Below are 14,285 nucleotides of genomic sequence, written 5' to 3'. Positions count from 1 at the left end.
AGCTGAAGAAACGTGTGACCTGTTTTCCTCGCGGAAATCACGCCATTGTCAAGGCTAATGGTGGTGTTATTCGATCTTCGCGTAATGTCTCCCGCGTTTGACTAATGTCATGCTCTGTGTACTTACGTCTGCACTTAAAGTGTGGGCGAAAGTTTGCGTTGTCAGGGAAAAGACGAAATTAAAGGTGTTGCTTCTAGAACCTCGTTAACGTCAGGAGGCGTCGAGAGATAAGGGTGGGTTACGCTGATGACATTCGCTCAGTATATCACGTTGGACAGGTTCTAAGAACTTTACGTCACCTTGAAAGTATTGCTCTGAGATAAGCCCCCTCCTTTGCATACTGGACAACTATGTAAGCAGGTGTCGGTCGTCGGGGATTCGTCGTGTTACCAGCTCGCCCAGAAAGTGCGTCGGCTACGCTGCATCATGTCGTACGTCCTGGTCACTCTGTCCTGTTTGTTGCTGGTGCTCTCTGCGCCGTACGCTTTCGCTGGAGACAGTGACGATGACAGTACAGACGTCGACGACTCATTAATAGCTACCGGTGATGGATGCACAACCGATGAAGTAGACGACGACGACTACAGTGAGACTACGGCTGCTACAGAACCCACTTCAGCCAGTATGTTATTTACAATAACACAGTAACTTTTTGACAATAACTATCTCTCACGTAAGAATCAGCAGTATGATTCTAAAAGAACGTGATACTGCCTTATATCAGGTGGGGCTGATCTTCTTCCTGTTCTTCTTCTTCTTCTTCTTCTTTTCCTTTACCCTTACCCACCTCTACACTCCATTCGGTTCGTTGATTCTTTTATTTTTGTTTTCCTGCCCGTCCTAGTAAATTTCAACATCCATCACTCCACTACTCACTGAAAAACTCTCAGGTTATGGGTAAGTTTAGGATCAAAACCTCACACTATACTGTCAAACACGGAACCCTACAATACATTTTCCGTTTCAGCCAAATCACATACTTAGTTTTCAAAGCACTCCATGACGCTAATTCTCTCTCTCTCTCTCTCTCTCTCTCTCTCTCTTTCTCTCTCTCTCTCCCTTTTGCTTTTATGCCGATCTATTCGTCGTCTCCTATTGCACAAAATACAAAAACGCCAATTGGTTTTTCTTTGTTACTCTTATTTCCCTATCGAAATGTTGATGCTACATCATTTTAGATTCTTTTATAATTCATTTGCAAGTCTACTTCCGAATTATTCTACAAGCATTAACTTCTTTTTTCACTGTTGGAGTTATGCGAACTTCCTTTTTCTTCATACTAAATGTTTATGTGCTTTGTACTACCGGTGTTGCAAATATCTGTGAGCCGACACGTGTATAATAATAGTTACGTTATTGTTACCTACATCACGTATTTTTTGGTAAGAAAATCGGAGGTAGTAATAACTTATTCTTAACCTACACTGAAACAAAGTGGTGACATCGTCCTCGGCTGATCCTCCGATATCAATATGCCATCGACATATTCTTAAAATGTGTTTCTTCAAAGTAACTTTCTGTGTTGAAACTCTTGCGTATGTATTTCCCAGAATAACGTTGTCATAGCTCACCGTAAGGTACCACGAGGAAGCAAGACCCTGCTAAAGATATGATTTTAGGTAAATGACTAGTTTGTAGTGAGAAATTTAATTTCTCATGCACCAGCTTAGCCACCACCGCTAGATTGCTCTACACTACTCGAAATCAGCTCTCAAATACTGCACTATAAACATGTCGTATACCTTTAAGTGACCACCCAAGATTAATCACGACAACGCACTGCAGTCTGCAAGAAGTATCGAAAATCGTTTTGGTTTATAGATACTTCTTGCGTTGTGTAGGCCATCTCCGCAGTTACGATGATGTACCAAAAACTTTCTACCTATAGGTGACAGTTTTTTATCCTCCATTACTATACTTAGATACGTTTCGGTTTCTTCTAGTAAGGCATTGACAGTGGTGCTGTGCTTTTTCAGCCATTCCGTAGCATTGTGTGTTCGCTTATAACCAATTCCATGGAGTGACAAAACCGGCTACGTACCTCTCACTGGTCAACTGAACATACAGGAAGGATTAGCAATGTAAGACGTTTCATATGTTCAAATGCGTGTGAAATCTTATGGGACTTAATTGCTAAGGTCATCAGTCCCTAAGCTTACACATTACTTAACCTAAATTATCCTAAGGACAAACACACACACACCCATGCCCGAGAGAGGACTCAAACCTCCGCCGGGACCACTCGCACAGTCCATTACGTCAGCGCCCTAGACCGCTCGGCTAATCCCGCGCGGCTGCAAGACGTTTGCTCCGTATTGGGCGTGTTTCACTTCCACACAATGCATTTGCTGCATTGGATTGTTTGAGAAACTTCTTACCCTGTTTATGAGTAATCCAGTATATCAGTACATTTCTTTTGTCGAATCACGTTTTCTTCGCCGTACAGACATGTCCACACAAATTCTTGAAGACTATATCCTTGCTGTGTTAGAGATTCTAAAACACTAGACGCTAAATATTTTATTCAACGAGATATTTCATCAGATTTTGCAGAGTAAGTGTGATCAAAGTTCATTGTGAAAGAAGACGTTGAAGTGTGAGCAGAGTTCATTGTTTTTCGAAAGATATGGGGAAGGAAGATACAACACACATCGCCTTCCTACGGAACTTATGAATAGAATGATGCTAGTTAATCTCCCGACAAGCATTCTGGCCATTTCGAGACAAAATTACTGCCAAGCTATGCTTTTACTATTATTTCCGGTATAGCTAACTTTCCGTCTCCAGCATGTGGAGGATGAGTTATCTGCTTGTGTTTTTCATAATTATCTTTATTTCTTCCTCAAATCAGTGGTGGTTATATTGGTAGGTCATTTTATCAAAAACAGTCATTACATTATCCCATTAATTGCCTTCTTTCTCTATTCTAACACTATTCTTGAAAGCTATGAGCTCGCCAGTATGGTGACATTTACACATCACGCTACTCGGTGATCCATTATGACAGTGTGCTTAATCTGACACTTAACCGATGGTAGGGGAAAAACAGTGTGCACTACCCGTCTACGAATTACGTATTTATTTAATCTATATAAAGCAACAGGCGAGTAGGAATTAAAATAAGAATTATTTAAAACTCACGCTACCAAATACGTAAAATCCACAACAAAGCTAATCTGTACGTCAAATAACAGTTTGTTAATCTGTCAACAGAGTGGATCAAAGTATTTTCATCCGTTATTTAAATTCCTCACATGGTAGGTGCATGGGACGAGGGAGAGCTAGCAACCGCCATGTTGAAGCATTATCGTCTTTGGGTGAACAGTTAACAATACCTTGATAGGGAGAGAAACGATGATCTAATGTTCATGAAATATTGTTGACGCGTTTGGTCTTGAAACCAGTTAGTATAATGGTGCCGTGCGTTCCTAACAATAATTGTTGAATGACGGACTTCAGAGCCAAATCGGACTAGGTAGGGGGTAATATGAGAAAGGACGTGGGATGAGTTCTGAGAAGGGTCAAGAAATGGTTCAAATGGCTCTGAGCACTATGGAACTTAACATCTACGGTCATCAGTCCCCTAGAACTTAGAACTACTTAAACCTAACTAACCTAAGGACATCACACAACTCCCAGTCATCACGAGGCAGAGAAAATCCCTGACCCCGCCGGGAATCGAACCCGGGAACCCGGGCGCGGGAAGCGGAAGGGTCAAGAGATGGGAGAGTTAGGTGGTTCGATATGTGTATGATTTGAGTTATCCAAGGAAAGGAAGAGAAAGGGTAAGCTACGTATGATAAAATGGCTAGGACTGCGGAGTGATTTCATGATTTGGGAGGAGAAACGGAGGAGGATGGACGAAAGAACACGGAGGGCGTGGAGATATAAAGAATATGAGACGAGGTGATTAGAGACCGGAGTTCTTAAGGTGGTTGACACAGTGGAGTGTTTGGCTTCAGTTTTAGGGGAGACAGAGGACTGGTTAGTTTACTCCAGCTGTTTGAGCTGGTATGAAATTCGGATCCAAGTTCGTAACAACTCGTTACACAGCTGCACTACGCATTGTCCAAGCAAGTAAGTTTACCGACGTGCTGAACTCTGCTGTTTCCGAGACTGGCTTACTCAATATCAGTATAGGTAATTTATTTGTCCAATGATTAATTTACAGTGGTATAGATTCTGTTAGCTTAATACCACGGAGACAAAAGTCAATTCCAGGGTGTAATGGGCGTAAGTGCACATATTTCTACCGGCGACTGAACAACGTTATGTAAATACTAAAGAAATTTAAGTCATTTGCAGACTAATAATTACAACTGTTACTTACGTTGATTAGTACTTTCAAGTACATGAGGCAAGCGCAAGGTATTAATGTTTATTTTCTCATAAGTGGCAGGTCAGGTGTTTAAGTATGGACACATGAAAGCAAAAAGAATAATCTATACTGACAGGCGTAGTCTACTCAGTGGTGCAGTTATGACCACGTAGAAAACATCAGGAAGTAAATTACGGGACGTGTTTGAGGGAAGACTGTTCGACAAAGAGAAAAAAAGAGTGCTACACTGATCTGTGCACATATTAAGGTACCTCATATAAAAATATCTGCACTTATACCGGTTACACCTGGTATAAAGTAAAGTATTATACAGACACTTGTTTAATGGCAGAACATGTGGTCGACCGTGACCTAGTTGTAGAAGTCATTCAGACATTTGCCTGAAATGATTTAAGAAAACCGCAGTAAATCTAAATCAGGATGGCCAGACAGAGCGTAAACCTCCATCCTCCACAATCTGAGGACCGTGTCTTAACAAATCTACATCTATAATCTAAAGCCACTTCACGATTCGTATCAGAGGGTACAACCATCAAATCCCACTCCCTTTTCTTAATCCATTCGCCAATGTCCTCAATGGAGAGACGTCTACAGACGTAAAAATAACCTCTGGCGTGCCACAGGGGTGTGTTATAGGACCATTGCTTTTCACAATATATATAAATGACCTAGTAGATAGTTTCGGAAGTTCCATGCGGATTTTCGCGGATGATGCTGTAGTAGACAGAGAAGTTGCAGCATTAGAAAATTGCAGCGAAATGCAGGAAGATCTGCAGCGGATAGGCACTTGGTGCAGGGAGTGGCAACTGACCCTTAACATAGACAAATGTAATGTATTGCGAATACATAGTAAGAAGGATCCTTTATTGTATGATTATATGATGGCGGAACAAACACTGGTAGCACTTACTTCTGTAAAATATCTGGGAGTATGGGTACGGAACAATTTGAAGTGGAATGATCATATAAAATTAGTTGCTGGTAAGGCGGGTGCCAGGTTGAGATTCATTGGGAGAGTCCTTAGAAAATGTAGTCCATCAACAAAAGAGGTGGCTTACAAAACTCTCGTTCGACCTATACTTGAGTACTCCTCATCAGTGTGGGATCCGTACCAGGTCGGGTTGACAGAGGAGATAGTAAAGATCCAAAGAAGAGCGTCGCGTTTCGTCACAAGGTTATTTGGTAATTGTGATAGCGTTACGGAGAAGTTTAGCAAACTCAAGTGGCAGACCCTGCAAGACAGGCGCTCTGCATCGCGGTGTAGCTTGCTGTCCAGGTTTCGAGAGGATGCGTTTCTGAATGAGGTATCGAATACATTGCTTCCCGCTACTTATACCTCCCGAGGAGACCACGAATGTAAAATCAGAGAGATTCGATCACGCACGGAGGCGTTCCGGCAGTCGTACTTCCCGCGAACCATACGCGACTGGGACAGGAAAGGGAGATAATGACAGTGGCACGTAAAGTGCCCTCCGCCACACACCGTTGGGTGGCTTGAGGAGTATAAATGTAGATGTAGATGAATCGCGCGTGGGAAAAATGACTGTCGGTGAACCTCGTTATCACATCTACATTCTCCAAATTTCTACTCGTTATCATTTCACAAGACGTATGTGGACTGAGGTAATATGTCACCCAACTCTTCTTACAAACGTAAGCTCTCCAAATTTCAGCAGTAAACCTCTCCCTGAAGCACGACACCTTTCTTGTAGGATCTATCACTGGAGTTTGTTGAGCATCACGCTCTCTCTTCGAGTAGACAGTCTCCCAACGAAAAGTAACGCTCTTCGTTGCTCTTATCTAGCTCCTCTATTGATCCTACCTGAATACACAACGTCAATTTGTCATACGTATCGTATGGGTCTCTTACGTAAGTGCGTAATACGAACAAGTTCGTTTAGTGACGTACAAATTATCATTCTTCAAAAATTTAATAATATAAAAGATAATTATGCACTGTTCATTTAGTTCTGCACACGTTTTGCTGCACACAACCACAAACACTTGCCGATGATTTTAGGACAACGACAACGCCACTACGCCCCCGTTTCATCTCCTTGCCTTCCTTTCTGCCTCCAAAAAACTGTGCAAGTCCTCGTGATTAGTGAGATGTATAACTCAGAAAAATTGTGAGGCTTGAGTATTATGCACTAGCAATCACTTTGTTTATTATTAACCCCTACTCCAAGTTATCTTTAATTGCGCCTTATGCAATATTTAAGCGGAACGTTTTGACTGACATAAATAAATTAAATAAATATATTTTAGTTATCTCTTTCACTTACTTGTCCCAATTATATAATTTTAATCGCTGATAAAAAATTCTGAAAGAGCTTTTTTTTGTTTTCCTTGGCAAAGTCCAAGCAAGCTCTTTCGCATGTTCAGATACAGGTTGTACCTGGACGAATGGTCAGTATTCAGGGATATGACACAAACGGTCTTTCGAAGCAAAAAGGTCCAGTACACAACAGCTCTAAAATTCATACCTTAAGAGCTGTGAGCATTTGTTCATTTCAATGCTGTGAGACGAATCTCATCTACTGCAAGCTCTATGCTTTCTGTATCTTGAGAGGTGGTAGTACGCATCCAGACAAGAAAAAAACTTCCAGTAAACATGGACTCTGAAGTGCGCACCTTAAGAACTACGAGTACTTGTTCATCTTCGCTAATGTGAAACGGCTCTCCTACTGAGCCCGAACTCATAGCTCCTGAAGAATGCATTTTGGAGTCCACGGTTACTACTTGCTTCAAATTATCGTCCTGGCACGCCCTCCATACAACTATTAATCACATTCTTACTATTTTTTCCCCAATACACACACCATAAGAGTACATGAATTCACATGATGCACATGTTTGGCCTCTTGGTATAGTGGTAAAGCGCATGCGTGGAAACCAAAATGTCGCGTGTCCGAATCCCTTTCTGATTACGGAACCATCATCATCAGTGATCTGCTATATTAGCAGGTCCTTTGCCTCTCCATTTTCTGCGATCCATTGCTTCCTTCTTAAGTCTGCTGTATGTTGTACCGTCCATCATGTCATCCAGTATCTGGAATCTTTTCCTTCCTCGCTTCCTTTTCCCTTCTACATAACCTAAAACCGTTTTTATCAGTCCGTCATTCTTTCTTAATATGTGCCCAATCCAATTTCTTTTTCTTCTCTTTATTACATCTAGTAACTGTCTTTCAGTACCTCTTCATTTTTTACTCTGTCCATCCAACTTATTCTTTCCATCGTCCGCCATGTCCAGATCTCAAAAGCCTCCAGTCTTTCTCTGTCTTTTTTCCTTATAGTCCATGTTTCAGGGCCATATAGAAGAACACTCCATACAAGACATTTTATGAGTCTCTTTCTCAGTTCTCTGTCCAGATCGCTGCAGAAAATTCTCCTCTTCTTATAAAACGCCTCTTTTGCCATTGCTATCCTTGTTTTAATTTCTGTGGTGCACTTCCAGTCGGTGTCTATCCTGCTTCCAAGATACTTAAAATTTTGCACCTGTTCTAGTATTTCTCCATTCAGCATAATTTTTATTTCCTTCTTTCCTCCTAGTGCCAATACTTTTGTTTTATTAGTGTTAATTTTCATTCCATATTTTTTCCGTTAGTTGCAATGGTGTCCACCAAATCCTGTAATTCTTTTTCCCCTGTGGCTAGAAGGGCCATGTCATCAGCAAACCCCAAACACCCTACTCTTCTTCCTCCAATTTCTACTCCTTTGTCACCTAATGAGCATTGGTCAATCATATTGCCTAAGTAGAGGTTGAAAAGAGTAGGAGATAGGCAGCATCCTTGTCTTACTCCTTTTCCTTTACGGAATATCTGTGTATAATCGAGCCTTCCTCTATCAATGATGTTAGTAACAATGAATGTCGACGAAGAGGCAGCTAACAAAAAGAGTTCCACCAAGCTATTGATCCAAACGGAATTTTTATTGTAATTGTTGTGCTTGGCGCAGAAAGATTACTTAGTTCTGAAAACGCGTTCGTATAGTGAGTCCAACTACTATCTTCTAGTAATAAATTTTACGCTCCATTTCTGCGGTTTGAAAATGTTAATTGTTTTGTGTTTAAAAATTATGTATGACTGTATTTCAGGCTCCCGGGCAGGAAAAGCGGTCCGTGCCGGTTCCAAACAAAAGGGGCACGCGAGGACTGCAGCCCACGGGAAGGCGGGCAAAGCCAGGACAGCCGCCAAGAAGGCTGGCCGAGCTGCCGCCAAGGGGCACAAGGCCTGAGCGTGGCGGCGCACTCTGCAGCCGAAACGTCAGCCAGCCTCCAGCCTGCAACTTCCGCACTGACGCCCGCCGCTTGGGTCTTAGAGATTAACCACATTAAAAACTTCCTGTCTCCCGAAATTATTCTTTGGTTTTGTTTTCAACAACGTTATAGAAGTGTTTATGTAATTCTTTGACATTGTCATTTTCCAAATTCGTGATGAAGTACAGTAGGCCTCATACGTTATAAGACGAAGCATCTACATTTAACATTTTCCTGTCATTAAACTTGCAAGTTGCTACTGACATAAATTTATTGTGTTAATATATATATATATATATATATATATATATATATATCACCCAACACAACCAAGAATCCAAATTTTATATTCGACCTTGGTGTTCCCTCACATAGCTCTCACCTTCTATTACAGTTCGAAACCGATTTGAAACAATTCCTCTAGAATATTTGTTCCCGTTACAACTTCACCTGAACATGGAAAACATTCCCCTGTAAAGATCACACATTCTGGCAGTCAGACTGCTCCTAATTTCCGTCAAAGTGAGTAAACATTCGAGCAAGAAGATTGAACGTAGTCAGGTTATGTACGTTTTTATTGAGAGTCGACAGAAATTTCGCAAGAACTTTACTTCAGGCGCGCCACGAACCAGTGAATATGCAGCTCATGATAAAAAGTTAGCGAGAGAGTAACATAGCAATCTGTACTTTTTTCTGTTGTCTGGGCAGACGATACCATTTCTTTCCTCAATATTTGAAGGATGACGTGTTCGCTATCATCTCATCATTGCCAGCAACACGTAGCAAAGACTACTAGACAAGTCGTCGGCACATTTCTACATGAAAACAGATATGTCAATACTATTAAACAAGCAGCAAAAACCATTAATCAACTACAAATTGAAAATATCGGATATCACTATAACATAATGATTTCGGTAGCTGCAATACAGTTATAACGAACAGAAGAGGTCTATCACATACAAAGTCACGGCTTAACAGCCTTACTACTAAGAACAGTCATAAGTTCGGTAAAGAAATAAGCTGAGAGTCCAGAGGAATTTGTAAGAACACAGGAATCGATGTGAATAATCCATAGTTAAAGTTGAAAATGTCTCTCTGATTGAAAGGTAAGATCGACCTGCACAGCCATTTAATTGCAATCAGTTACCTGAAATTCCGTCTCAGGGGGCGAGGTCTTGTCGAAACATCGTCGATTGGGCAGGAAGGTTTATACACGAGCGGTCTTTGGGCTATGAATGAAGGTAGCTTAGTTACCCGTTGATCCTACAGTATGACACAAGTGTTGGCTGAGGAGTCAGATGAACAAATCTCTCAGAGACTGACATGCCCATTCTTCCTTCGCACCCTAGGAGCATTTGTGTGGACAGAGTGCTTCTGAGGCTCATGTTGCCCGTCTCTAACAATTCCCCTCGTATATGTCCTCGCACAGAATTTAAAGCCGTCAGATAGATAGCATGTACCATCTGCTTTAAGTTCTTCCATCACTTTGACTGTAACCCTTTAATTAATACACTGAAGAGCCAAAGAAACTGGCATAGACATGCGTATTCAGATATATGAGAGATACGTAAACAGACAGTATACGGCGCTGCGGTCGGCAACGCCTATGTAAGACAACAAGTGTCTGGCGCAGTTGTTAGATCGGTGACTGCTGCTACAATGGCAGGTTAACAAGGTTTAAGTTAGTGTGAACGTGGGCTTACAGTCGGCGCACGAGCGACGGGACACAGCATCTCCGAGAGCGATGCTGCAAATTACAGCGCTGGGCCATCAACAAGTGTCAGCGTGCGAACCATTCAACGAAGCATCATCGATATTGACTCCCGGAACCGTAGGCCCACTCGTGTACCCTTGACGACTGCACGACACATAGCTCTACGCCTTACCCAGGCCCGTCAACACCGACATTGGACTGTTCATGACTGGAAACATGTTGCCTGATCGGACGAGTCCCGTTTCAAATTGTATTGAGCGGATGGACGTGTACGGGTATGGAGACAACCTCATGAATCCATTGACCCTGCATGTCACCAGGAGACTGTTCACGCTGGTGGAGGCTCTGTAGTGGTGTGGGGCTTGTGCAGTGGGATATGGGACCCCTGATACGTATAGATACGATTCTGACAGGTTACACGTACATAAGCATCCTGTCTGGTCACCTGGATCCATTCATGTCCATGGCGCATTTCGACGGACTTGGGCAATTCCAGCAGGACAGTGTAACACCCCACACGTCCAGAATTGCTACAGAGTGGCTGCAGGAACACTCTTCTGAGTTTAAACATTTCTGCTAGCTACTAAACTCCCCAGACATGAACATTATTGAGTATATCTAGGACATCTTGCAACTTGCTGTTCAGAAGAGATCTCCACCCCGTTGTACTATTACGGATTTACGGACAGCCCTGCAGGATTCATGGAGTCAGTTCTCTCCAGCACTACTTCAGACATTAGTCGAGTCTATGTAACGTCGTGTTGCGCACTTCTGCGTGCTATCGGGGGCCCTACACGATATTAGACAGGTGTACCAATTTCTCTACCTCTTCAGTGTATTTCTTATTGGTCTCTCTTGTTCAAGTGTGGTTTGTATCCACTGTGATGTTATTAAGTATTCAAACGTACACAGTTTCTTGCCGATCACCAATTTCTCCTGTTGGACAGAAAGGAGCGGAGGGGCTAGATATGAAAACCACCCTCCGAGGTACATCAGCTCTCAGTAATGCTGCAGACATAGAGCCGGTCCTTCTCCGCTACTTTACTAACTGGGAAAAAGTCGTTCAACATTTCTTAATTAATCTTGTGGGTTACACAGTAAAATCTAGAGAGGAATATTGCCTAGTGTTTGTTTTTCAAGGGTTGTTTGTTCGCAGCCCAAATTATTGACAGTGCAAATGATTTTTTCTGGACTAGTATTGGTTGTCAAATATCTCATCACTGTAATATGCCGGTATCTGAGTCTCATCCAGCCATCGAACACACGCTGCGGAAAGCGCTGTTACCAGGTAAGTAACCTTAGATGTCTCTCTGCCAGATCTAAATGAGAGAAACGAGATTCTCTGTAGTTCCTTCTGCTACGCGAGGTGTAATTCTCCATTCTTTCTTTATTGAGAATCCCCGAAATGTTCGTGTAGTTAATGTCACGTAATGTGACTACGGATACGTTCTGGAAATGAAATGCAACTGCCAAACCACCACACTTAAATATTCCACAGCTGATAGTCACTCTTCTGGAGGATTGTTCCACTTTCCAATCAGAACTGTTGAAATGTATTCCGAAAAATTACTATCACAATATATGAAGATATGTTGGTTGCAAAAGATGGTCAATCAGCGTTTTAGAGAACAGTGGTGTTCGCCTAGGAAAGAGTAGCATAAGGAGCTGCATGTTTATGTTTGACTTGTTAAGAGTACCAGACGAATCGCGTTCAGAAAACGCAACTTGGCCTAGAGGACTATGGGAATTATTGAAGAATTTGCGAAGATGATACAAATACGAAGAGCATTAACTGTTAAGTATATGAAGGCAATTTTGTTTTGTTTTCAGAAAGTTAGAAACTTCGCTCCACTGTCTGAATTAGATCAGACAAACGAGCTGAACAATTTTTACTGCGTGTGCAACGCGTTATACGTAGTTATTCTATTAGACAGACCATGTGTTTGAATTGGTATGGCTGCATTTCTCAGAACTTTAATAAAATTGCAATTTCAAACGCATGAATGAATATTAGACTGAGATTCCACGTACTAAACATTCTTCAATAGTCCTGAAAGCACATCTAGGAATTATGACACATTATGAGAAATATTAACTAGGTACGTATTCAGTGCGAATTCCCTAAATTAAGTTCAGTGTTAATTAGTTCGAATGCAGGTACAGAGCTTAGGGAAGTTACAACCTGATGAAGCCTTTATTTTATACGATACCTGAGCAGAATCATACCTTACGATCACACAACTGATGACGCTTGTCTGATTCAGTCATCGTATTCCAACACTGTGCACGTCGAGAATGCCTGCAGTTCAGTGATGGAACAACATATCAGGTTCCTACAGTCATACCACTGGACACATTTCAGAATAACATCTGACCACCAAGTACTATATATCACTGAATGCCGCGATATGTTGAGTCTTCTTGATTCCTCCGTGGATCAGTTCTTGCAGATTTGGGATCCATGTTTAGGCAATGACCTGTTCTTCCGCAGTCGAAGGTGATTTTTGAGAATGATGTTGGCGTCTATCCATTAAGCCTAACACATTTTTGTTTGGGCTTAATTCTGAGCAGCTGGTGAGCTATTGCAGTATTGAAGAACTTCCCTGGTATTACCACCATCAGGAGTGCTGTCATAATGGAGCTGAAACGTTTTATTTTCAACGTTCGCCGTCAGACAGACAACCTGTCAAAATATTGTTGAGGAGTGCCCAAAACAATCGTTATTAGTGCAATAACTTACCAGAGCAGACCACAACACCTGCAGCTGTCGTCATGCGCCTCCCGCTAATACGATTGGAACGTTTCTGTCTCCATTTCGGCATCGGACTTGATTGCGACAATCGTGGTAGTCGAGAACGAAGAAACTGCTAACACTCTAAGTTACTTTATGGCATTAGCACTAGCCCAGCGCGATATTTCCTGACATAAAGTTGGCCATCCATAACAAAGGCACAGGATATGTTTTCGGGTGATGTGTGGTGGTGTTAGAGATGGCAACGATACAACGCCATTCGGAAAAAGTCATGTTTTACAGAAATAATATTGGTATTCCTACACAGATACATCGATAATATTGACAGTTTCCTACGGTATGTCTCGGCTTCATAATTATAATTTCTATATATATTTTTACTGACTACAACATACACAAAGTCACAGTTTTCAACTCATTCCGTTAAATAAATTTCAACTTCATTAAGGCTGTAGTATAGTTACATGAGGTACAAAGAAGATTAGAGTCATCGTTGGATGCATCAAATGCTCAGGAACTGTCAGCGTTCGTTCGAGAGGAGAGCAAAAAAATGGAATTCTGAAGTTTTGGAATTGGTACGGGATGCATTAGAAGTGCAAATTCTACACGATGGAACTACTTTTTGTTTACCAATCGTTGTTAGCAGCTCTCTAGTTTCTGGACCAACGTCTGTACCCACGCTGACGCTCTGCTCCCCGGAAAGTGACGACCACTCCACTCCTATATTGTGTCCTACAAAATATAGTCCGGCCTCCAACTTGTCCGTTACTGTTCATAAGGAACTTCAGAGGGTATTCAAAGATAGAGAGCAGACACATTCACTTACTCTATCTATCTTCCTGTATCCAGCGTTTAAAAAAGTATTTTTCGTTAATCCTTCACCAACAGCTCTTAACCAGATTTTAAAAAGCTCGTTGTAGCGCTATCAGAGAAGTTATCTTCATCGGATTCAGAAAATAGTCCTTCAGGTACACGGTCATAACACAAGTCATTCATACTAAACAAAACAGAATTTTATTGCTTTCAGTCAACTTCGAAGTGGTATATTAAACAGGACTTTAAAAAGTTTTAATGTCTCTCATTTTCAAATATTGTGTCCAGCTTAGAAGAACAGTTTTCTCTCTGCTATCGGGATTAATATAGTTTTGGTGTAATTGACTTCCACTATATATTTCAATTATTCTGAAATCAACGAAAATGTTAAACCTGTATCTCGATG

General features: G+C 41.6%; 1 protein-coding gene across 1 annotated transcript; it reads left to right on the top strand.

Moving 5' to 3' along the window:
• Positions 1 to 364: 364 nt before the first annotated feature.
• On the top strand, positions 365 to 8,866 carry LOC124623794. Its single transcript, XM_047149064.1, has 2 exons — positions 365 to 622; positions 8,436 to 8,866. The coding sequence occupies exons 1-2, from the start codon at positions 427 to 429 to the stop codon at positions 8,573 to 8,575; spliced, it is 336 nt and encodes a 111-aa protein (XP_047005020.1). The 5' UTR covers positions 365 to 426; the 3' UTR covers positions 8,576 to 8,866.
• The last annotated feature ends 5,419 nt before the right edge of the window (positions 8,867 to 14,285 follow it).

This window comes from Schistocerca americana, chromosome 1, assembly GCF_021461395.2.
Source record: "Schistocerca americana isolate TAMUIC-IGC-003095 chromosome 1, iqSchAmer2.1, whole genome shotgun sequence".
Lineage (NCBI taxonomy): Eukaryota > Metazoa > Arthropoda > Insecta > Orthoptera > Acrididae > Schistocerca > Schistocerca americana.
The sequence above is the reverse complement of the archived record's forward strand: the minus strand, read 5'-3'. Positions and strand labels throughout refer to the sequence as shown.

Excerpts from the sequence above, each read along its gene's own strand:
- LOC124623794 (XM_047149064.1), top strand. The coding sequence starts at position 427 with ATGTCGTACGTCCTGGTCACTCTGTCCTGTTTGTTGCTGGTGCTCTCT. Across the intron at positions 623-8,435 it reads TACAGAACCCACTTCAGCCA|GCTCCCGGGCAGGAAAAGCG; the intron begins GTATGTTATTTA and ends ACTGTATTTCAG.